The following is a 24,022-nucleotide window of genomic DNA, read 5'->3' as shown; positions in this document are numbered from 1 at the left end:
TTTATTATCATTTAGTTCAAAACACTTTTCATTCACTTTCCTTCCTTGGCCTCTGAGATATTTATAAGTGTGCCATTTAATTTTGAAATAGTTGACATGTGGGGGTGGGGTTCTATATATCTTAAGATGATTGATATCTAATGTAATAAATCATGCAGGAAACACAGTCTGCATGATTTCAAATTTTAAAAAAAAGTAATGGAAATCCTTTTTATATTGATTGTATTTGTTACAGACATGTCAAGACTGATCAAATTGCATACTTCAAATAGTGCATTTTATTGTACTTCAATTTTACATCAATAAAGCTATGGGGGAAAAAGAAATTACATAAACACATGGACATTAAACAATCCACTTCTAAACAATGAATGGATCATAAAGGAAATAATGAGAATAGAGGTAAATCACATCAGAATCTCTAGAACATTATGAAGATGGTTCTAAGGAGAGTTTATAGCTATTAAGTTTCTATATTAAAAAAATCACCAAAAAAGGTCCTAGAAAATTATGAATAAACCAATTCCAAAATCAGTAGAAATAACTAAGAGCCAAATTAATAAGAGAACTTCAAAGAAAAGAATAAGCCTTAGCTGAACAAAACAAAGACCCAAGTTAATAAAATTAGAGGTTAGAAAGGAGATACACCACAGACATTTCTAAAATCCAGAAGATTTTTACAGACTACTCTGAAAATTTATATTACAGCAAATTGGAAAGTCTAGAATAAATGAGCAAATTATTAGACATATATGTGAACTACCAAAATTGAATCAAGAGGATACAGAAAATCTAAACATGATAAGAAGCAATGAGAGCTGGGATTGTGGCTCAGTGGTAGAGCGCTCACCTAGCATGGGCGGGAACTGAGTTCGATCCTCAGCACCAGCATTGTGCTGTGTCCATCTATACCTAAAAAAATAAATATTAAAAAAAAAAAAAGAAGCAATGAGATTGAAGAAGTAACAAAAAGCCCAATACAAAGAAAAGCCCAGGATCAGACAAATTTCCAGCTGAATTCTGTCAGACCTTCAAAGAACTAATAAGAACGCTCCTCAAATTGTTCCATAAAATAGAAAGTGGGGGTGGGAAGGTACTCCCAAAGCCATTCTATAAAGACAGTATTACTCTAATACCAAAATCAGAGACATAATTCATTACATAAATAGAAGTAAGGAAAATGTTCATCTCATTAGATGCAGAAAAAGCCTTTCATGTTAAAAACCCTATATAAATTAGGGACAGAGCTCCAATAGAAGAGTAGGGACTCCAATAGAAGATGTAGGGAATATGAGGAAGGAGGAGGGAAGAGAAAGGGGAAGTTATGGGAAAATGAAACAGACCAATTAGACTACATTCATTTACAAATATATTATAATGAATACCACTGTTATGTATAATTAGGGTGTGGTAGCTTACACCTGTAACCCTAGCAGGTTGGGAGGCTGAGTGAGGAGGATAAGGAGGATCCCAAGTTCAAGGACAGTCTCAGACACTTAGTAAGGCCCTAAGCAACTTAGTGAGATAGTGCTCAAAACAAAAAATAAAAAGGGCTGGAGATGTAGCACAGTGGTAAAGCACCCCTGGGTTCAATCCCCAGGACCAAATAAATAGAGATAGAGGGAATTACCTCAACATCTTTAAGGTTACGTACAACAAACTCAAAGCCAACATTATACTTCATGGGGGAAAAAAAAAACTGAAAAAATTTTCCTCTAAAATCAGGATCAAGGATGTCAACTGTTGACACTTCTATTGAATATAATACTTGAAATTTTAGTCAGTGAAATTAGGCACAACAGGGAAATAAGAAATATAAAAAGGAAAGAAAAAAGTTTAGCTATTACTGTTCACCCATAAAATTCTACCAGAAAACTTGTAGAGTTAGTAAGTATATACAACAGAGTAACAGGACACAAAATTAACATACAAAAATTGTAAGATATGAAAAATGACAAACCCCATAATAATGTGGCCTGGGAAGAGGGAGTAAGGAAGAAGGCAACACATTGGTAACACTGATCCTTTCCCAATATATTTTTTTCCAGTAACAGGACAATCTCTTGGAAGGAAGAAAAGACAATCCCTGGGAAGGAGATATCCATCAAGCCTGAAATGGCAGTCTCTGGGAGGAAGCAAAAACATTGATCCTTCCCCAAATAAATCCTTTCCCAGTGACTATACAATGAGACTCTATTGGGAAAGAGACAAGCACTGAACATTGACCCTGACCCTCCATTTTTCCCCAAGTAAAAATAATGCCCAGTAAAAACAAATCTCAAATTCTTACAAACCTGTTTCCTGAGTGCCCAAACTGACATGCTCTATCAATAATCAAGTCATCGCTCAGTGTAACATATATAATAAGCACAGATTCCTCCTTTGGCCAGTGGCTCATTTTCCATGAGAAAAGTGGGTCCACCAGATGCACAACTCCACTGCTGAATAAAGGCTGTGCTGATCTGTGAAGTTTGCACCCAGCTTGGCCATTCTGTGCTAACAAAAATCAATAGCTTCTATATAAACCAATAATGAATCCCCTGGAAAAGAAAACAGAAAAGCAATTCTATTCACAATTCCATCAGAAGACTTATAGAGCTGGTAAATATGTACAGCAAAGTAACAGGATACAAAATTAATGTGCAAAATTTGTAAGAAATGGAAAATGACAAATCCTAAAATAGTGTGGGTTTGTCATTTTCCATATCATACAGATGATTTCATAAATGAATTCTAGTAAACTTTAAATTTTAATGAATTTAAAAATATCCCAGACCATGTACAACAAAAATGGAGTCTCAATTTTCATGATATTATCTTGGCAAAACATTAATATTAAAACCTCATAAAATGCTGCAAAAATGTCACCAATGAATAAAAAATGGAAAAAATATAGATAAAAAATTTGCAAAGAAAATCCATCAACCAAGAAAAATACACTCTAAGCAAGTAAATGAGATTCCTTCTCAGAGACAGTCTATTTACTCAACAGTCTATTTACTCAATATTTTTTAAAAAAAATATCTCAAGAAACAAGATTAAAAAATATGGGAAGCATTTCTGATCAAAACTGGAAAAAGGATTGGCAAATACAACAAACACTATTTCTAAAAATAAAAAATATACATTATCATTTAAAACGGTAAAACATTAGCAGTATTTCAATTAAAATAAGAAACCAGGGACAAGCCAGCTATTTCTATTAGCATACAAAAGTAAAGAATCACAAATAAATAAATGATCATAAAACAACCGTTTAACTGGACTTACCTAGATTAAATTAATTTAATTAGATCAAATAAGAAATGAATTAAATGTCATATACTTGAAAAGTGATGACTTTCTTATTAATAATGTGATTATTCAGTTAGAAAACCTGAGACTATTATAAAAATCATCACCAAGATTTTAAGTTTGCCATGAGATATGGGATACAGATTTGGGAAAACTAATACCTATAATCATATTAGGAAAAATGCCTTAAAAATGGAAATGGAGAAAAAGCTTCATTAATAATAATGTTTAAAATGATGTAATAACTATAGGGAATATAACACAAATCAAGATATGAGCAAATAAAAAACACATCATGCTCTAAGATGGGAAGACTTAATGATACAAGTGACAATCCATACAACCACTTTGGAAAGTAGAATGGAGGTTCCTCAAAAGACCAGGAATGAAACTGGCATAGGACCCAGCTATCCCACTCCTTGGTCTTTATCTAAAAGAATAAAATCAACATACTAAAGTGATTCAGTCACTTCAATGATTATAGCAACACAATTTACAATAGCCAAACTATGGAATCAGCCCAGATGCCCATTAATAGACAAACTGATTAAGAAAATGTGGGAGTCTTACTCTGCCATAAAGTGGATGAAACTATAGCATTTGTGGGTAAATGGATAGAAATGGAGAAAATCATGCTAAGCTTATAAGATAAGCCAGTCAAGGGTCAAATGTCTTCTCTCATATGCAGAAACTAGAGTAAAATGAGAAGGGAAAAAAGTGGGGATGGAGGGATCCCATGAAAATGGAAGAAAGATCAGTGAAATAGAGAAAGGGAATAGAAAAGGAGGGAGGGGGCTGGGAAAAGGGAGGAAATACAGAATAAAATTGACCATATTATGATATGTACTAAGATATATACATAAATGAATATACTATACTATAAATTGCACCTTTATGCATATCTACAAAGCACCAATATTAAAAAAAATACTGTAAATAAATTGAAAGAAGACCAGTACAATAGAGTACAGAAGGGAGGAGCGAAGGGAGAAGGAAGGAGGAAGTACTGGGGACTGAAGTGCAACAAATTGTATTTCATGTATGATTATGTCAAAATGAACCCCAATATTATGTATATCTATAATGCACTAATAAAAACAAAAAAGAATATTCACGTAGCTTGATGATAGTAAGGTACTAAAAAAAAAACATGTCTATTAGTACAAAATAAAAAATACATTTAGTTAAATAAATCTTGTGTATGTCATCATCAAAAAAGAGTAATAGTAAAAAGAACTTGCTTTATTATCAAAAATAATTTATGAAAGAACTCATGTAATTTACATAAGAATTTAAAATAAGACAAAGTAGATACACAATTTTCATTAGGAAAAAGCTTTATAAAGAAATTACTTTTCTGGAACAAGACAGGGATGCCCTCTCTCTCCACTTATGTTCAACATAGTTCTCGAAACACTGGCCAGAGCAATTAGACAGACGAAAGAAATTAAAGGCATAAAAATAGGAAAAGAAGAACTTAAATTATCACTATTTGCAGATGATATGATTCTATACATAGCAGACCCAAAAGGCTCTACAAAGAAACTATTAGAGCTAATAAATGAATTCAGCAAAGTGGCAGGATATAAAATCACCACGCATAAATCAAAGGCATTCCTGTATATCAGCGACAAATCCTCTGAAATGGAAATGAGGACAACCACTCCATTCAAAATATCTTCAAAAAAAATAAAATACTTGGGAATCAACCTAACAAAAGAGGTGAAAGACTTATACAATGAAAACTACAGAACCCTAAAGAGAGAAATAGAAGACGATCTTAGAAGATGGAAAAATATACCCTGTTCATGGATAGGCAGAACTAACATCATCAAAATGGCGATATTACCAAAAGTTCTCTATAGGTTTAATGCAATGCCAATCAAAATCCCAACAGCATTTCTTGTAGAAATAGAGAAAGCAATCATGAAATTCATATGGAAAAATAAAAGACCCAGAATAGCAAAAACAATGCTAAGCAGGAAGTGTGAATCAGGCGGTATAGCGATACCAGACTTCAAACTATACTACAGAGCAATAGTAACAAAAACAGCATGGTACTGGTACCAAAACAGGCGGGTGGACCAATGGTACAGAATAGAGGACACAGAAACCAATCCACAAAACTACAACTATCTTATATTTGATAAAGGGGCTAAAAGCATGCAATGGAGGAAGGATAGCATCTTCAACAAATGGTGCTTGGAAAACTGGAAATCCATATGCAACAAAATGAAACTGAATCCCTTTCTCTCGCCATGCACAAAAGTGAATTCAAAATGGATCAAGGAGCTTGATATCAAATCAGAGACGCGCCGTCTGATAGAAGAAAAAGTTGGCTACGATCTACAGTCGGTGGGGTCGGGCTCCAAATTCCTCAATAGGACACCCATAGCACAAAAGTTAATAACTAGAATCAACAAATGGGACTTACTCAAACTAAAAAGTTTTTTCTCAGCAAAAGAAACAATAAGAGAGGTAAATAGGGAGCCTACACCCTGGGAACAAATCTTTACTCCTCACACTTCAGATAGAGCCCTAATATCCAGAGTATACAAAGAACTCAAAAAATTAGACAATAAGAGAACAAACAACCCAATCAACAAATGGGCCAAGGACCTGAACAGACACTTCTCAGAGGAGGACATACAGTCAATCAACAAGTACATGAAAAAATGCTCAACATCTCTAGCTGTCAGAGAAATGCAAATCAAAACCACCCTAAGATACCATCTCACTCCAGTAAGATTGGCAGCCATTATGAAGTCAAACAACAACAAGTGCTGGCGAGGATGTGGGGAAAAGGGTACACTTGTACATTGCTGGTGGGACTGCAGATTGGTGCAGCCAATTTGGAAAGCAGTATGGAGATTTCTTGGAAAGCTGGGAATGGAGCCACCATTTGACCCAGCTATTCCCCTTCTCGGTCTATTCCCTAAAGACCTAAAAAGAGCATGCTACAGGGACACTGCTACATCGATGTTCATAGCAGCACAGTTCACAATAGCAAGACTGTGGAACCAACCTAGATGCCCTTCAATAGATGAATGGATAAAAAAAATGTGGCATTTATACACAATGGAGTATTACTCTGCATTAAAAAATGACAAAATCATAGAATTTACAGGGAAATGGATGGCATTAGAGCAGATTATGCTAAGTGAAGCTAGCCAATCCCTAAAAAACAAATGCCAAATGTCTTCTTTGATATAAGGAGAGTAACTAAGAACAGAGTAGGGAGGAAGAGCAGGAGAAGAAGATTAACATTTAACAGGGATGAGAGGTGGGAGGGAAAGGGAGAGAGAAGGGAAATTGCATGGTAATGGAAGGAGACCTCAGGGTTATACAGTGGAGGGGGTAGAGAGAGAGGAGGGGAGGGGAGGGGAGAGGTGGGGAGGGGGGAGGGGGGAGGATGGGAAAGGCAGCAGAGCACAACAGACACTAGTATGGCAATTTGTAAATCAATGGATGTGTAACATGTGATTCTGCAATCTGTGTATGGGGTGAAGGTGGGAGTTCATAACCCACTTGAATCAAAGTGTGGAATATGATATGTCAATAAATTTGTAATGTTTTGAACAACCCACAATAAAAAATTAAAAAATTAAAAAAAAAAAAAAAGAAATTACTTTTCCCAAGTCAAACCAAAATTTTAAGATTATGTTGTTTTCTTCGGGTATATATTCTGATCCAAAATGTACATAATCTCTTTACATATTCCATTAATTTTTATCCTAAAATTGACTCTCTATATTGCTCTATGGAAACTGTCACTTCTAATTCCAAGAACTTCCAAATGAATAGAGATTCCATGCAAATAAAGCGCTCCGCAAAACGAATCCCCTTTTTCTTTCATAACCACATCCGTACGCATATTCCACCCATCCCCAACCAAATTCTTTAAGTACATTTTTGCTTTTAAAGACATGGTTTATATGCTTTTCTATAAGAGGCAACGGCAGGTGTGGCACTAGCAGGCTGGCCTGACCTGAATGCACAGAAACCAGGTGACTTGACGTGTTCAACCTTTTACAGAGCCCACTGTTTCTACAGAAATACAAAGTCCACCAAGAGACAAATCAGAGCTAAGTCCTGGAGCGCCGGGCGCACAGAAGCAGCAGCCCAAGTTGCTCACAGCAAGATCCAGGCCTGGCCTGGCCCGGCCCGGCCCCAAGTCCCACACAACCCATGTCGTACCTGGAGAGGCCCGCGAAGCCACCATTTGTTGAGCCCCGCCGAGGTCCCCTCCCCAGGAGAAGGGCACGGGTGGAAGCGGTTGGTTGCCGGAGCTCTGGCAGTCTCACCTCCGACGTGTCCCAAGAGTTCAAGGGAACTTTTGCAAGTCCCGCGCCCGCCCCTCCCTCGGAACCCCTTCTTCAAATCCAGGCGGCCGGCCACCTACGGCTGCCCGCGAGATGCTGCCTACACTCTGGGGCCCTTTATTGTCCGACCGCCAGGGAACAACTGCGCGATTTTCCAGCGACATAGCCTAGTAAGTTGGGCTACCCGCGCACTAGTTGCCGTTAGACTGGAGTCCCAAGCCTTCTCCAAGGAAGAGCACTGTTGTGACAAACCTGACACAAAGAAACACAGGAGAAAGAAACACAGGAGGCCTAAAGGGCGGAGATTGGAGAAATGAGGCTTTGTACATGCGCACTGAGCAACCTCGGTTACCGGCCTTTTGTGAAAGTGAGTAGCGTCTGCGCAGACTAAGACCGCGCACGCGCATTGGGACTTAAGTGGTGTTGCTTGGAGACGATAATTTTTTCCTGAAAAAATGGAACCTTGGAGCTGCCCCTTTGGGTCGTTGTGGCGAGACTAGGTTTGCTTATCTGTGACAGCCAATATTGAGTTCCGGAGGCGGTGAAAAGCCAAGGAGGAGGAAAGGTACCCCTGAGGCGGTTGGCTTCTGCCATGAAGAGGATTTTTGGCTTCGGAAGTAAGGGCCGTTCGCCTTTGGGCTCCTCCAGCAACCTGCGAAGGAACTGCGTGGGCTTTGGGCTTGAGAATGCCAGTAGTCTGAACTCGCCCAGGTACCACATCCGAGACAAGGATACAGGAAAGATCCACAAGGCTGCAAGCATGGGCAATGTAGCCAAAGTGCAGCATCTCCTTATTCTTGGGGAAAATGGCGTGAATGATAAAGACAAGAAGAACAGGTAATAGGTAGGGGCTTTGAGCCAAAGGGCTACGGGTTTGGTGCGGGAGGAGGGGGGCATGGAAGAAAGGGGCACCTCCCCAGCTGGACCCCCTCAGGCACCTGGGAAGTACAGGCTTCCGAGGGATCTAACACCCAGAACCGCTTCATGAGCAGCAAAACTAAAACAAAACTTTAGCTCATTTCCGATCCACTTATGATTCCCATGTAAAGCTCTTTGACTATTGAAAAGTGATTAACTTAACAAAATTAAGTATATGCAACAGTTTATTTTTAAAATACATAATTCTAAAACCATGTATACGGTGTAGAAAGTGCATGAGAGAAATAATTTTTATCAGCTAAAGGGCTTTAAATGCTTAGAAAAAAATAATATCCATGTTTTTATGAAGTGTATAACTATTGGAAAGATAGTTCTCTGTTGAACAAGGAAGACTTATTCCAAAAATGTGAGATCTTTCTATATTTATTTTAGATAAACCAGGTAAAAAATCAAAGTTAACATTTAAAAAATTTTTTAGTTGTAGATGAACATAATATCTTTATTTATTTTTATGTGGTGCTGAGGATTGAACCCAGTGCCTCACACATGAGAGGCAAGGACTCTAACACTGAGCTACAGCCCCAGCCCGAAAAGTTAGCATTTTTTATTTCCCCATGCTTTTACTATTGTGATGACAGAAATTTTTTTTTTGTAATAAGGACTTGCTCTTCTTGGTATTAAAATACACTATTAATTTTCACAAACTAATTGATACTGGAAACTGAAAAGACAGATAAACTAATGCAACAGAATAGAAAAATCCAGAAACACCCAAATGTATGTAAGAATTTAGAACTTGAAACCAATGACATTCCATATTAATAGGAAAAGATGAATTATTCATATATGAAGTGCCTGATAACTGGAATAAACTAGCTAGGTTATTATGTCACAAGTTAAGTTTCTCCATAGAGTATAGATTAAAAAATTTTAATAATACAGAATGAGAAAAATATGAAAGAAAATACACAGGCCTACTTCTGCATTATATATTTTTTATATTGGCCAAGACCTTCCTAAGAATAAACTCAAAAGCAAGCATTCTTTTTCCTTTTGTGGGACTCAGGATTGAACTTAGGGACTAGTGCTTAGGAAGCACACACTATCACGAAGCTATACCCCTAGCCTAAAAGAAACTGTTCCAAGGGTCAGTTAGCAGAAATGAAAAATCTAAACCTCTGTATATCAGAAAAAGAATTAAAATAAAAAACTGTTGCAAAATATTTATACATATATAACATATAATACAGATAAAAAAATATATCTTCATTATACAGAAAATTCTTTCAAATTAACAAGGAAAAAAACTGAACTCCATTTATTTTTTTTTATACTGGGGGTTGCACTGAAGGCCTTGTGCTTTCTAGGCAAGTACTATACCACTAAAGTTTACCTCTAGATCTTGAACTCTTACTTAATTTGATAAGGAACACTTGTGCAGATCTACAAGTTACCTATGGACATTGGAAAAATTTCTTTGTCCCTGGTAAGAGAAGGAAATTAAGTTAAAAGAGGAATAAAATAGTGTTTACCAATTACAAAATTTGTGAGAATGAAAAGCAGTGGCATACTTCTGCTTAAAGCTTAAATTATGACTTTTCAAATAGACAATTTGATCTACTGTACCCTATTTTAAAATGTATATGTTTCTACCAACAAATTTTATTATAGTAGAATATCTTTAGGAAATAATAAGTGACACAATTTGTTTTTCTCAGCACTGCTTAAAATAACAATGCATTAAGAACCTAATCTCAGCAGCTCGGAAGGTTGAGGCAGCAGACAGCCTCAGCAATTTAGCGGGACCATATGCAACCTAGTGAGACCCTGTCTCAAAATTAAAAAAGGGCTGGGGATGTGGCTCAGTGGTTAAGCACCCCTGAATTCAATCCCTGAAACAAAAAAAAAAGAAGAAGAAGAAGAACCCATAGAATAGATTGTTCTAGTAATTTACAAATTACAATGTATCAATTGTTTAGAATATAATCATTGAATTTTGCATAAATATCATGTCTGTTGACATGGGAAGATATACTTTGTTTTATCAAGTGAGGAAAAAAGTCAGTTTGATTATACAGATACACAAATTATTTGACTCTGCTCTTGTTTTAGCCAAAAAGATATACAAAATGATATAAAATTTTCTTTTTCATTTTCTATTACTTAGAAGTGTATTATTCTACTTCCAATTTGTGGGTTTCTCATCTTTTTATTTGTTTCTAGCTTAGTTTCATTGACACTAGAAATATACTCTGTTAATTCAGTATTTGAATTTGATGAGTCTGGCTTTTTGGCCTAGCATATGATTAATACTGGTAAAAGTTCTGCATGAACTTCTTTTTTTTTCTATTTTCTTCTATTTTCTTTCTCTGATTTCTACAGTGAACATGTATAGAAGTTCCAGTAAAAGTTTATTGTTAATAAAAAATAAGCCTTGTGAAGAGCAGGGATAAGAGTCCAGCACAGAAAAAAATTCTCATTTTCTATTAGTTTGAGTGTATGTGTTTGTATGTTCACAAGTAAAGGAAATTTTTTTAATCTATGCTTGTAGATTTTATTATATATGCATTTCTTATACACATTTTTATTATATATGCAATTTAAATGCCAACCATATAAACAGAACTGCCATAGAACTATTGTATTTCACTTTTTATAAGGCACCACAGATTGTGTGATAAGCAGTTATTTTGTGTATTAAAATTTTTTAAATGTCATTTATAGTTATAACACATTATGAACTGTAATTGACATTGTGGTTCAGATGTGTGGCATCTCCCAAAAGTTCATGTGTGAGACAATGCAAGAATGTTCAGAGGTAAAAAGATCAGGTTTTTGATAACCTTAACCCAATCAGTGGATTAATGCACTGATATGGATTAACTGGGTGGTAACTATAGGCAGGTAGGGTGTGTCTGGAAGAAGTAGTTCACTGGCAAGCCTTTGGGGTTTTATAATTTGTCCCTGGTGAATGGAACTCTCTCTGCTTCCTGTTTGCCTTGCGTTGAGCTACATTCCTCCCTCCATATTTTTCTGCCATGATGTCTGCCTTACTTCAAGCCTACAGCTATAAAGTCAGCTAACCATGGACTAAAACTCTGAAACCACGAACCAAAATATACTTTTCCTCTTCTACATTGTTCTTGTTGGGTCTTTCGGTCACAACAATGCAGAGATGACAAAAACAAGTGGCATTCCAGTATCTCAGATGTTGAAATGTAAGAAAAATAGCATTTTAGACTCATTGAAATCCATATCTGCAAAGTAGGTATAATTGTATTATTTTACTTAATTGAAATCTTGTTTTTGTTAGGTATTAGTAATATTATTAGTAATAGTAATTATTACTAATAATGATAAACTACTTTTGCACAATGCAAATACTGAGGCCAAAAACTAATAATTATTAATAATAATTATGATATCTAATAATTGTTGAATTTAAAACAATTTTTAAAAATTGTTGAATTTAAAACAATTCTAAATACCTTGCATGGATTTTCATTTAAGCACTTTGGTGGTGTCCTGTGAGGTAACTACTATTTTTCATCCCAATCTTAAGGGTAAGAAAAATGAGACATAGAAAAGTTAAGGAATAACTAGTAAGGATCCGAGCTTAAAGTAGGATTCAAACTGAAGTTGATGTTCTTTCTATTCAGAGGCTGCTCTAAATTGACTGGGGGTGTAGATAGTTCAGTGGTAGTGCTTGCCTTACTATGCTCAGGGCCCTGGATTCTATCCCCAACACCACAAAAGAGAGAGAGGGAGGAAGAGAAAGGAAGGGTGCATGAATCAAATAGGTTGCATCTCTATTAATGTAATGAGTAGTAAGAACTATAAATACTGTACTTCAGAAGAAAATATTTGCTTTGAAGGCAAAGGAACTACATGTTATTTAATGTTTGTAGTCGCATGAATAATTGTGTACCTTCAGATGGTGCTCTGTAATATCCAAAAAATTCTTTCACTGTCAGGACTGCTCTACACTTTGCCTGTGCCTATGGTCATCCAGAAGTGGTGACTCTTCTGGTAGAGAGGAAATGCAACATTGACATCTGTGACAGTGACGGCAGCACAGCACTAATTAAGGTAGGTAGTAGCCAACCATTTCGGCAGGAGATGAGTTTGATTTAAATTCTTAAAATAAAAATGAATTTATCCCATTTAGATATAACTGGTGAAACCTGTAGAATGTTTATCTTGAATTAACTTGAATTTACAATCTGTTTCTTGGTATGATACTGACAGGCTGTACAGTGCCAGGAAGAGGAATGTGCAACTATTCTGTTAGAACATGGCGCTGATCCAAATGTCAAGGACTCCAGTGGCAATACAGCTCTCCACTATGCTGTTTATATTGAGAACACATCAATAGCAGTAAAACTACTTTTGCACAATGCAAATACTGAAGCCAAAAACAAGGTATAAATCAACCAACCTTATTTCCTAAATATTTGAAATGAAATACCTTTATATTAACAATGATGTTTATAGGGTAAATTTTCCATATTTAGGAACTCGAGCATTCCCTGAATTAAAATAATTTGAAATTACTTAATTGTTGAAGATTTCCCTTAAAATATTGATATTTTTAAAGAAGTATTAGAGCATAAGCTTTCTTTTATGCTTTCATGGCAAATATTGTGAAAACAATTAATTTCTTAAAGATAAAATCTTTTTTTTCATACACTTTTTTGCACCAATTTTTTTTTCTAATTAGTACAAAATAACACAAGAAAGCAAAATTTTCTTTGAAGTAAGTTTTATCTTAAAACAAAGACATTTAAAAATAAATAACCTACTTGTGCTTAATCAGCGCAAGTTATATCAAAGTGATTGTCAGTAAGATTTAAAAAGGAGAAATGGAAAAGGATAGTGATAAGAAGTATTCAGTCTATTTTGGAAATTAGATAACTGAGGAAAAATACCACAATAAGTTTGTTTGTTTCCAGTTTATATATAGAAAAGATGCCCTTAAATTTGGGTGATATTAATTCTTAGTTTGGAAAAGAAAGTTGTTGAATTGTAAACCTGCCTAGAGATTACTTTTATAGGGATTTTAAGGAAGCCAGATTGACAGGATCATATGGTAATTAAGTGGAAAAGAAAAAGGAAGAACAAATAATTAATTGACATCTAATCGTTTTCTGACAGAAGTAGACACTTAATAAGATTCTAAACTCTACTCTCAGATCTACAGTGTGTTGCTGAGAGGTGGGAGATAAGCAGTTTATGTAATGAAATCAAGTTAGCTTTTGAATTTATCTAGTCCCTGCATGTCCCTACCCAGGAAAATTAAATTGAGTTTACAGGAAGTGACTTTCTCTTATTCTTCCCTCCTTTTGGCCAAATCCCCAAGTGATAAAGGTTTTATGGAAGAGAGATGATACTGAAGTGATGCTTGCCTGCTTCTCTAGTTTTCACCTAGAATTGTGCATCACAGTGACCTGGGGAAATTTGAAAATTTACAAGTCTAGGCTCTCCTCTGAAAATTTGATTCAGAAAATCTAATAAGTCCTAGACATAGATATTTAAAAATATTTCCTCAAGATTCTGATAGAACTCCTAAAAAAGAACTACTGAATTAACGAGTGTAATTAGTGAATTCCCAGATCTTAAGAAATTTTCTAAAAGTGTTGGACTTTGGTTAGCCTCTGCATCCTTCAAATCTCTGCTTTCCAATATTATTTGTCCAAATTCATCTGTCTTTTCTACTTCCATTGTAAGAAAGTTAAAAGGAATATTGGAAATATCCGTTGACTTATAGAATAACACCTTTTTCCTTCCAACCATCAGTAGTCATCCACTGCCATTCAGAACATTTTTAGAGATTTTCTCATGGGTAGTCTTCAATAAACAGCAGTCGGTATTTTAAGGATTTCATGTCTCTTTGTTATAATTCAGGTCATTAGGTCAACAAATATTGATAACACCCAGGGTTTTTCTTGAAACTAAGTATATACATGGGTATTTTAATAATTTAGTTTCAAAGGTCCTATGAAACTAATTATTCATCAACAGCCTAGGAGAATTGACTACCAATGGAGTATAAATTAGTAAGTATTGAAAAGATCTTGAAGTGGGCATTATGAGTCTTTTCATATTTTAGGGCCTGATTTTTTTTGATAAAATATGATATTAAAAAAAGGAAAGGTTGGGGCTAGGCTTATAGCTCAGCAGTAGAGCACCTGCCTCACACACGGGAGGCATTGGGTTCCATCATCAGCACCACATAAAATAAATAAAAATATTGAGTCCATCTTAAAAAAAAAAAAAGGTAAGGTTTAACATGCAAATATTTAATTTGTACAAAACCATTTGGAAAAACCTACAACAAAGATAAAAACAAAAAGGCTATAGACTAAACGTGATCCATAACCTCCATAAATTCAGTCAACATTTAAAATTTAGGAGACTCATGTAGAAATATGAATTTTGAGCTTCTTTTAAAGAATAAATTCTGTCCTTCAATCCCGGATTACAAGTGGTCTGCTGTAAAGAATTTGTCCCCTTTATTTGAAGTATTCAGTCTCCAATTTGCTACTAACCCATCTCAGAATTCCCTCATGTCACCTGCTTTGCCTCTGTAAGTATTTGAGTTTATAATTTCTGTTTTATAATATACTTTGATAAAGATGTCAGGGTTTTCAAGGTAATTTATAAGAATATGGTCTGTAGTTTGTATTAATCTTATAGAAATGGTATTGAGTTTTAGAATTTAGACATTTGTATTTTAATACCTTTTTCTTTAACTGTAAATGATCGTATTTTCATTAGAATGTCTGTCGGCCTTATTAGATTAGTCAGAGGTATAGTTGAGTAAGTAATGCATGTTGAAAATAAAATATTTTTCTTTTCAGCATGTTCCTTAAAAATGCAAGCAGCTCAGTGGCTTTTGTTAACGCTTTTGTTACACTAAAAATCCTTAATATAGACCAGTATTAATTTTTGTGGTGATAAACCATTGTATTTTTATTCCAAAATTCTGTCTAAAATTATAAGCAACTTTCACAATTAAAATGAAAATACAGCAAAAAAAAAAGAATTAAAAAAAAGGATAAGTATTAGGGTCCAAGGATTATTAGCATTATAATAAGCGAGAATAAAATTTTATATTGAGTTCTCTAACAACTAAGGTAAATATCTCCCATCTTATAATATGAGAAAACCCATGGACCAACTGGTAATAAGCAATCAAAGTTCATTTTGAAACCTGTTTCATTTAATTCAGAGCTCATTTCCATAGTGACCCATTTAGAGTACAATTACCTTGACAGTGGGACTGGAACCCTGAGACAATAAATAGAAGAAAATCATGACAGTTTCCTCCATGGGAACCATTAGCATTCTTAAAGGAATCACATTACTGAAAAGCCCTCAAAACTTTAGCCCTGAACTCTGGTTAATGTTTACCATCAATAAAGTATTGTCCAGGATGTGGCTCAAGTGGTAGGCTGGGGGGGGCGGGGGGGGGGGGGGGGGGGCGGGCACTGGGTTTGATCCTCAGCACCACATAAAAATAAAATAAAGATGTTGTGTCCACAAAAAACTAAGAGATTAAGCAAAGTTGGAGAGTTTTGTTTAATACTGGACATAACATGCACAGTTTGTGATATTTCTCAAACAAATGATTATGGAGTCTTTCTGTTACAGTAAAGTACTTCTGGAAAAGTACATATTCCTTGGAATATACATCGAGAAACCCTGCTCTAGAAATGAAAATTAAGCTCATTAATTCAATAAAAATACTTAAAACCTATTCAATTATCTTTTCAGTGTTTGGGGCTATTGAGATTAAAGATAGAGCCCCTACCCTCAAGAAGTTTTTGGCTAACATGGGGAGCATCACATAGTTTGAAAATAACATTATAAATGCAGTTATAGAAGCAGAAGTTCTTGGAATCATTAAATATTTGCAGTAAGTTTTAGAAATGACTGGAGTTCATGTGCCAGCACTAGACAGAGGAGAGCATTTAAAAGGCAAAAAAACATGAAAGCTCAACAGGGTAAGAAGGAAGGGTTTTTTGTTGTTGTTTTTTGTTTGTTTGTTTCTTTGTTTGTTTGGCTTTTACTCTGTGATGCATTTATGTTCCCATGGGGTCTTTTATAAGGTTTTTAGTTCAGTTGAAAAATATGTAATTTTTGTGAATTATAAATTGTTTTACAGGATGGCCACACACCACTTTTACTTGCTCTAAGAGAAAACAAACAACAGATGGCAGAAGTTTTAGTAAATAAAAAAGCAAATATACATGCAGTTGATGAGCTAGAAAGGTATAGTAGTTGTTTTCTGTGTTATTTTTAAAAACTTAGTGGTGTTTTAGAGTGGTAACAGTCACTCAAGTCAAAAATTTTAAATTATTGGGATGATTAACATAATTTTTAGGATATTATGAAAATGTCAACAAACCATCAGGCAGAAAAGCAATAATTCAGATTGGACAACACAAAGAAAAATATATGTTAAGATTCATATTCCTTTATATGACTATATTCATATTCCCTTATGACTATATTTGTTTTCTGATTTTGTTGATTATGTGATCTTATGTTAGCCAAAGAGTTTTCACTAGAACTCCTGTAGCTGAGGAATTAATAACAAGAAACAATAAATGGAGTAGTATTTAAAAGCTTCTGCATAGCAAAGGAAAACAACAGAATAAAGAGACAGACTACAGGATGGGAAAAAAAAATTTGCTGGCTACCCTTCTGAGAGGATTAATAGCCGGACAATATAATGAACTCAAAAAACATCAAAAAAAAATCAAGAATGGAGTATTACAAATATGCACCAATAACAAAAGTAAAAAAAATTAAAAATGGGTTTCATATTAGTTTAAAATATATGGACTTATAGTTTATTTTTTGATTCAATATTGAACTTCTTAATCTTTTTTGTAGTATTTTTTTAACTTCTGCTTATATAGTTTGCCTTTAAAATGCTAATATCATAAAAAAGGGGTTGAAAATCATTTTGTATTTTGAATGAGTATTTACTTTAGATTGCTCTATTTGAAGATTATTGATGATAATATGCACTTAGAATTAAATATCACAACTTTTTTTAGTTCACCTATACATATGCTCAGCCATTGTTCCCAAAGTAGCAGCAACTCAGGTTTGACAATTGGGTATTCTAGCTTTAACTATGCACATAGTAAGCAAACTGACCCTTTCCCCTTTTCAAAACCTTGTGTGGAGCCCACATGTTAACCTAGACCTATATGGTAGTTTGAGGTCTTCCTTTTGTGTTTTTTTGCCAGCAAATATTTGTTGGGATCAGTCTAAACTAAAACAAATTCAAATAATGTTGCTGTATGACATCAGAATTTTCTTTCTACTTTGCTACCAAATCTGTTCCCAAAGGCCCCTTTGTATCCTGTGTAGCACCTTTTCTTTAGGCTTGGACGGTCTCATATCACCTTCCCCAGGGTGGATGCTGGTTTTGATTAGCTTCTCAAATAATCTGTTTTCCACAGTAATGAAAATCCCTCAAGCTACTTCAGTCTACACTACAAGTTTTCAGAATATTTTCAAATTCAACTTCAAAAGGAGGCCATTAAGCAGAATTCTTTTTTTTTTTTTTTCCCTGTGCCGTGGACCTTCCTCTGGCCTTTATTTTTTTTTTTTTTATTTTTATTAGCTACACATGACATTACAATGATCTTGGCAATTCATACATTTAAATCATTGGGGTATAATTTCTCATTTTTCTAATTGTACAGATTGCAGAATCACACTGGTCATAGAGTCACTTATATACATACAGCAATCATAATGTCTATTCTATTCTGCTGCCCTTCCTATCCCCCCTACTCCTCCCCTCCCCTCCCATCATTTCTCTCTATCCAATCTAATTCTTAAATCTAATGTGAATTAGTTGGATTAAAAAGAACTAAAACCCATGATTATCGGTATCCATGTATCTTCCAAATCAACTGGAGATAAGCATCATTCCAACAAAGATCTGGTGATTTAGAGTTTGATTAGGAAGAGAAATCGCAGTAGCCCAAGTCTGGTCTTGACATTTTTTTAGTTTCTGCCTTTGCTATGATTGATTAACTTAATAATAAGGAACAATTTGAATTATAAGCCACAATGGAGAGAATGGAGCTAATAACAAAAATTAAGACTTAATAATATTTTCCAATAACTGCAACATTTGAATATTAGAATCTGTGTGTGGGGGGGAACATTAGCTTTTATTTGGGATTCCAAAATAGTTCTGCATGAAAAAACAAATAATTCCATTACTTTACTATTTCTCAGAGCATGTTTTTGTATTACCTAATTAAATTTTCATAATAGTCTAGTGAACTCCTTTTTATAAAAGAAGACTTTGAGTCTAAGAGAAAATATTTGTCCAAGACCAATAGCTGTTGATAAAAGAGACAGGACTTCTTTCCACTGTGTCTAGCTAATCTAGTTAATGTGCTGTATTCCCCTGATTCATGGTCTTTTTTTTTCACTCTACTTTTTTTTTAATTATAAGCTTAATAAAAAGTTTATAGAGCTCACAAATTTGAGGTATATGGGAGAAAGTTCTGATGTTGTCTCAAAATTAAGAATTTGATATATGTGGTAAATGTTTTCATATCAGTATTAAAATAATTTTATTTATTATTTTTTTCATTTATGACCATAGGCAAGTAATTTTTGAATATGACGAAAAGAGACTTAAACATTCTCAAATTAACAATTCAGGTAAGTCTTCTGATAGTGAATTATTCTTGGTAAACCTACTCTAGAAAAAAATAAAAGAAACTTTTGATCACAAGAAAGCAGTTTTAAAAATTAGTGTGTGAGTTGCATTTATGTTTTCTTAATTTCTTTCTAATAGTGTAGAATTGAGAATTATTTAATGAATTAATTTTCAGAAATTTGCCATCTAAAACAATATTATCTGAAAAAGTTTTCACTTATTTTAGCATCTGAAATCTTGTAGATCTTCGTATAAATAAGATTTTTAAATTAATATATTGTATGTTTCCTTTGTAGTCACATTATAGGAAATTGGATTGTTATAAAAATAGATTTTCTATTTAATTTTTACAATAAATGGATTGCATTGTGTAAATGAATATTACTTCACAGTTATTTGTGTCACTAAAGCAGAATAAAATATTTGTTCATTCCTAAGTATGCAATTTAAATTATTTGTTTTATGTATTTCCAAATTCTTACTTTAGGCGATAATACCCATATTCTATTACTTTGACCTTTATCTACAATTTAAGCTGACTATAACTTGCAATATGATTTTTTTTTTATTAATAACTTTTTTTTCTCCCTACAGTGCTAGAGATCGAACCCAGAGCGTCAGCATCATGCATTCTAGGCAAGTGCTCTACCACTGAGCTAGACCTCCAGTCTAGTTCTTGTTTTCTTTTTTTGTTCATTAGCATATAATCTGACAACATGCTTTACTTGAAAGAGGATGATTTCTATATATTTGACACATATGGGGAGGGTTGAAAAAAATGACATGATACTCAGCTACACAACACTAACCACTAACTGTACCATTCTGCTCTTTTGGGTCCAGATAAACTCTTTAGCAATAGAGAAAGGTAATCTCAAGAGATTGTACTTTATAAAACAATTTTGAGTCCCATACCTATCTTGTCATTGAAATAAGACTAGAGAATGAATACTATATAGATAGATCTAAGTGATCTCACTTTGAGGAATGAGTATAAAAATAGTCTGTATTATTAGAACATGGCTGACTTTCTTTTTTATTATTTTTGTTATTATTCTTAATTTTGTTTTGTTGTTGTGCTGGGGATAGAACTCAGGGCCTATGCAAGTACTCTAATACTGAGACATACACTTTCAGCTCCTTTTTTGTTGTTTTTGTTTTTTTCTTTTTTTAAAAAATGGGGTACCACTGACCTCCATGCCCAGCCCTAAGATTCTCTGAGTAGATTCTTTGTCATGGGAAATGCCAAGAGTCACACTATTTGGGGTCCTCCCCACATATATTACATGAAACGAAAAAAAAAAAAAATTCCCTACTAGGGAAAGCTAATTGTTGGCACATTTTGAAAGCTTTTATAAGTAAATGGTATATATTTATATTTATAATTATATAAATATATATCAGATAGTACTTCCTGGAAATTTGTGCTACCACCCCAGTGCTTCTTTCTAAGCTTCTCTAATTATAAGTTACAGTTTAGAATAGACAAACTCTTAAGGATGTGATTTTTCCAGTGCTTCTTTATATGCGAGGTAAAATAGCAGATGAAATTTGAGCCTTGTTTGCTCAAATCCTTGTCCCTTATCTCCTTCATTTGTTTTGCCATGCTGCATAATACCATGCCCATAGATCTGTCTTCCTTGTCATAAGGAGTTACATCCTAAATGAAACAGTTTTGACTGAACATCTGGGGAAGTATGTCAAAACAAAATAATTATGTCAAAATAAAATCAGATTATTGTTTCCCAACAATCTCTTTCCTTCAGTATCCATGAGACAGGGGTACAATTGGCTTCTAATTCTGCTTAGTTTCATTAGTCCAGAAAATTATGCTTTTTGACACTGTCAGCTTATGCTACTGAATCTACTAATGATATCTTTTTCAGTTAAGATTATTGTACACAGCAGTTTCCTTTTACGGGTCAAATTTTGATAAATTGCATCCTTCTTCCTTATATTTGATAAGTAAAAAGAAGGGACATAAGAATTCTTAATGCATTAATTGCTTATCACTAGTATATTTAATATTCATTATAGAATAGTCTGCAGGAATGGTCCTAAAGAAATATTTTCTAACAAAGCATCAGAGTCTTAAACTTTTAATATTTTATTGTATTGTTGATTGAATGTTATTTTACCTTTTTCTTTAATAGTGGATGAGAGTTCTGAAGATGAGTCTTTAACCAGGTAGGATTTCAGAAGTTTTTTAAATTGTATTTTAACTAATTAGGGAATGCAGAGAAAAGAAACCAAGGTTTGTTGAGTGTTCTAGCTGAGCTAGACACCATGGATATAGGGCCCATAGTTGCAGTGGCAACCAGTACCTTATTTTTATCATCCAAGCTTTTAGGGCAGATTTTACTTAGTTTTGGCCAAAAGACCATGAGTTTTACATAAGCAAGATTAGGTAAGTCCTAGACAAGAATTATTTTACTGTAATGAAGAATATCTACATGTAGACCACATTATATTAATTATCTGTGGCATCTATTTATAGGATATGTTTAATTGATATCTCTGCTTCGTGATTTCTCTGTTTTTTCCTTCAGGCTACTTCTTAACTAGTACTAATAAGCATTTTTTTTCCTAGTCTTTTTGCTTCCATGACTATACTCTTGACTTTTTTTTTTCTCTTTTACTTTTTTTGGTGTTTCTTTTCTTTTTTACATTTCTGGCAACTAAATATTCCTTAATAATCAAAGCACATAGAATTTCAGGAGGTTAAGGAACACTAGCAATTAATAAAAATACCCTCTGGTATTTCAAAATGTGTTTAACTTCCTGGCCAGATGAAAACTCAGAGATTAAGGATATTGAAGTGACTTTTCTGGATATCTATAAAGTGGCAGAAATGAAATCTGAACTCATGTTCCTTAGTTCTCAGCTTTATTATCATTCTGTAAGTAAATGTTTTGTTTTGTTTTGTTGGTAAGACCCAGGGGCACTTAGCCACTGAGCCACATCCCTAGCCCCTTTTATTTTTTATTTTGAGACAGGGCCTCACTAAGTTCCTGAGGCTGGGCTGGAACTTGTGATTCTCCTGTCAGCCTCCTGAGTTGCTAGCATTATAGGCATGTGACACTACATAGCTAGTGTTTTAATAATAGAGTGGGGAAGTGAGTCTAGTCAACCCAAATGCAGAGGATAAGAATGGAATTAGCAAGTGAATGCAATAGTAGAGAATAAGAATGAAAATAACAGAAGAGCACATTTGAAGAGGAACAGTACTGGGTTGGTTAGAGGTAAGGGTTTTAGAAAAGAGACCAGATTATTGAAATTTATGAGAACCTTGACAAAGATGATAAAGGAATTAAGGTCACAGATATTGAGAGTTATCTAGAAAGGAATATTAAAATAGGAAGTTTAAGGGAGTCCTGAACAAGTTGTTGGCTTTTTCTGTTCAGTTGGAATAACTAATAAAACTTCTGATAAAATAATTTAAGCATCTATAAATGTCTATAGCAGACAGGAATGTTTCGACCTCAATTTACAGAGGTTTCCTTAGGGTCCCTCAAGCACCAGAGGACTAGAAGTTGTTGAACTACTGGGTTGTAGGGCCTAGGCAGGTATCCCCTCACCTCCATCTCTTCTCCCAACTTGCTAATATCTTTCTTGGATATATGTAGGGTTACAACTGGCTTGCAAAGCTATCAGATAGCCCCAGTTTGTATAGTTTATAAAATGCTTGTGCTGAGGTTATTGAGACTCTGTTTACCTTGTTTTCCAGGAAGAGGGAAAGAGAGCTCTACCTCTTACCTATTTGAACCCATCCTTGTTTCAGGAATCTGCACCTTTATAGAATGAAGAACCTTTTTCTTTTTAAGGTTTATTTTATTTATTTTTATGTGGTGCTAAGGATTGAACTCAGGGTTTCACATGTGTTAGGCAAGCGCTCTACCACTGAGCCACAACCCCAACCCAAACTCACCCATTTTTATTGTATATTTTTGCTATAAAGGCTTTCTAACAAACCTGGTCCTGGTGATCCCTGGCCTACATCAGATGAGGAAGACTCTAATTTTGATACCAAGGTAAAGGTGATTTTGTGAAATTAATTTTCTTGCTCTGAATTTTCTTTTGTGTATTGTTCTTAAAATTTAGTAATAGTCCAACTCTCGCTATATATAGAAAATTAATCAGAGAAAACCAGTTTTTAGAATTTTGACTTCTGATTTTTTTTAATGTTTTTACTTTTGTAAATGCCAAAAGACTGGTATATACTTTGAAGAAGTGTAAATGTAAAAAAAAAAAAAAAAAAGGAGGTGGGGTGGGCTGGAAAATACATCATGACCAGAAAATCATATTAGGAAAAGTTTGCCCAAAATAGAGCAAATATGAAATTTGGTCAAGGATTATAAGCATAGAAACCCACTATTATAAAGATCTTGGGGCTGAAGTTGTGGCTTAGCAGTAGAGCACTTGCCTAGTGCATTCAAGGACCTGGGTTCGATCCTCAGCGCCACATAAATAAAATAAAGGTATTGTGTCCAACTGCAACTAAAAAATAAATATTTTAAAAAAAGAAAAGATCTTATTTCATCAGGCATGGTGGTACACACATGTTATCCTAGTGGCTTGGAAGGTGGAGGCTGGAGGATTGCCAGTTCAAAACCAGCCAGTGATGCCCTAAGCAACTTAGCACCCCTGGGTTTGATCCCTAGTCCCCCCCCCCAAAAAAATTACTTACACATAAGAAGGATTTTTAATATTTTTGAATGTGAATAAATGAACAAATATATTTCTATTAATGGAGTATTACTTGTATAATGTATTTGTATGTATGATATATCTAATGATATTAGGTTTCTAAAAATGTGACTTAAAT

The 24,022-nt window shown here is 34.3% G+C and overlaps 1 protein-coding gene and 1 long non-coding RNA gene across 4 annotated transcripts in view; one reads left to right on the top strand and one right to left on the bottom strand.

Annotated features, from left to right (window-relative positions):
- Positions 1 to 503: 503 nt before the first annotated feature.
- Positions 504 to 7,924, bottom strand: LOC114102472 (uncharacterized). The gene is made up of 3 exons (XR_003584513.3): positions 7,492 to 7,924; positions 2,295 to 2,540; positions 504 to 912 (listed from the first exon to the last, which is right to left on the bottom strand). It is a non-coding gene; the product is annotated as an uncharacterized lncRNA (long non-coding RNA).
- A 112-nt stretch (positions 7,925 to 8,036) lies between these two features.
- The window catches only part of LOC114102455 (ankyrin repeat domain-containing protein 26), a 117,792-nt gene continuing 101,806 nt past the window's right edge, over positions 8,037 to 24,022 (top strand). For all 3 annotated transcript variants that reach the window (XM_071611307.1, XM_071611305.1, XM_071611306.1), the window contains exons 1-8: positions 8,037 to 8,453; positions 12,470 to 12,584; positions 12,744 to 12,917; positions 16,663 to 16,769; positions 19,141 to 19,199; positions 19,792 to 19,833; positions 21,351 to 21,384; positions 23,156 to 23,228. In XM_071611307.1, coding sequence (XP_071467408.1) covers positions 8,209 to 8,453; positions 12,470 to 12,584; positions 12,744 to 12,917; positions 16,663 to 16,769; positions 19,141 to 19,199; positions 19,792 to 19,833; positions 21,351 to 21,384; positions 23,156 to 23,228 — 849 coding nt within the window. In that variant the 5' untranslated portion in view covers positions 8,037 to 8,208. The remainder of the gene's footprint in view (positions 8,454 to 12,469; positions 12,585 to 12,743; positions 12,918 to 16,662; positions 16,770 to 19,140; positions 19,200 to 19,791; positions 19,834 to 21,350; positions 21,385 to 23,155; positions 23,229 to 24,022) is intronic.

Source organism: Marmota flaviventris, chromosome 4 (assembly GCF_047511675.1).
Source record: "Marmota flaviventris isolate mMarFla1 chromosome 4, mMarFla1.hap1, whole genome shotgun sequence".
NCBI lineage: Eukaryota > Metazoa > Chordata > Mammalia > Rodentia > Sciuridae > Marmota > Marmota flaviventris.
The sequence above is the reverse complement of the archived record's forward strand: the minus strand, read 5'-3'. Positions and strand labels throughout refer to the sequence as shown.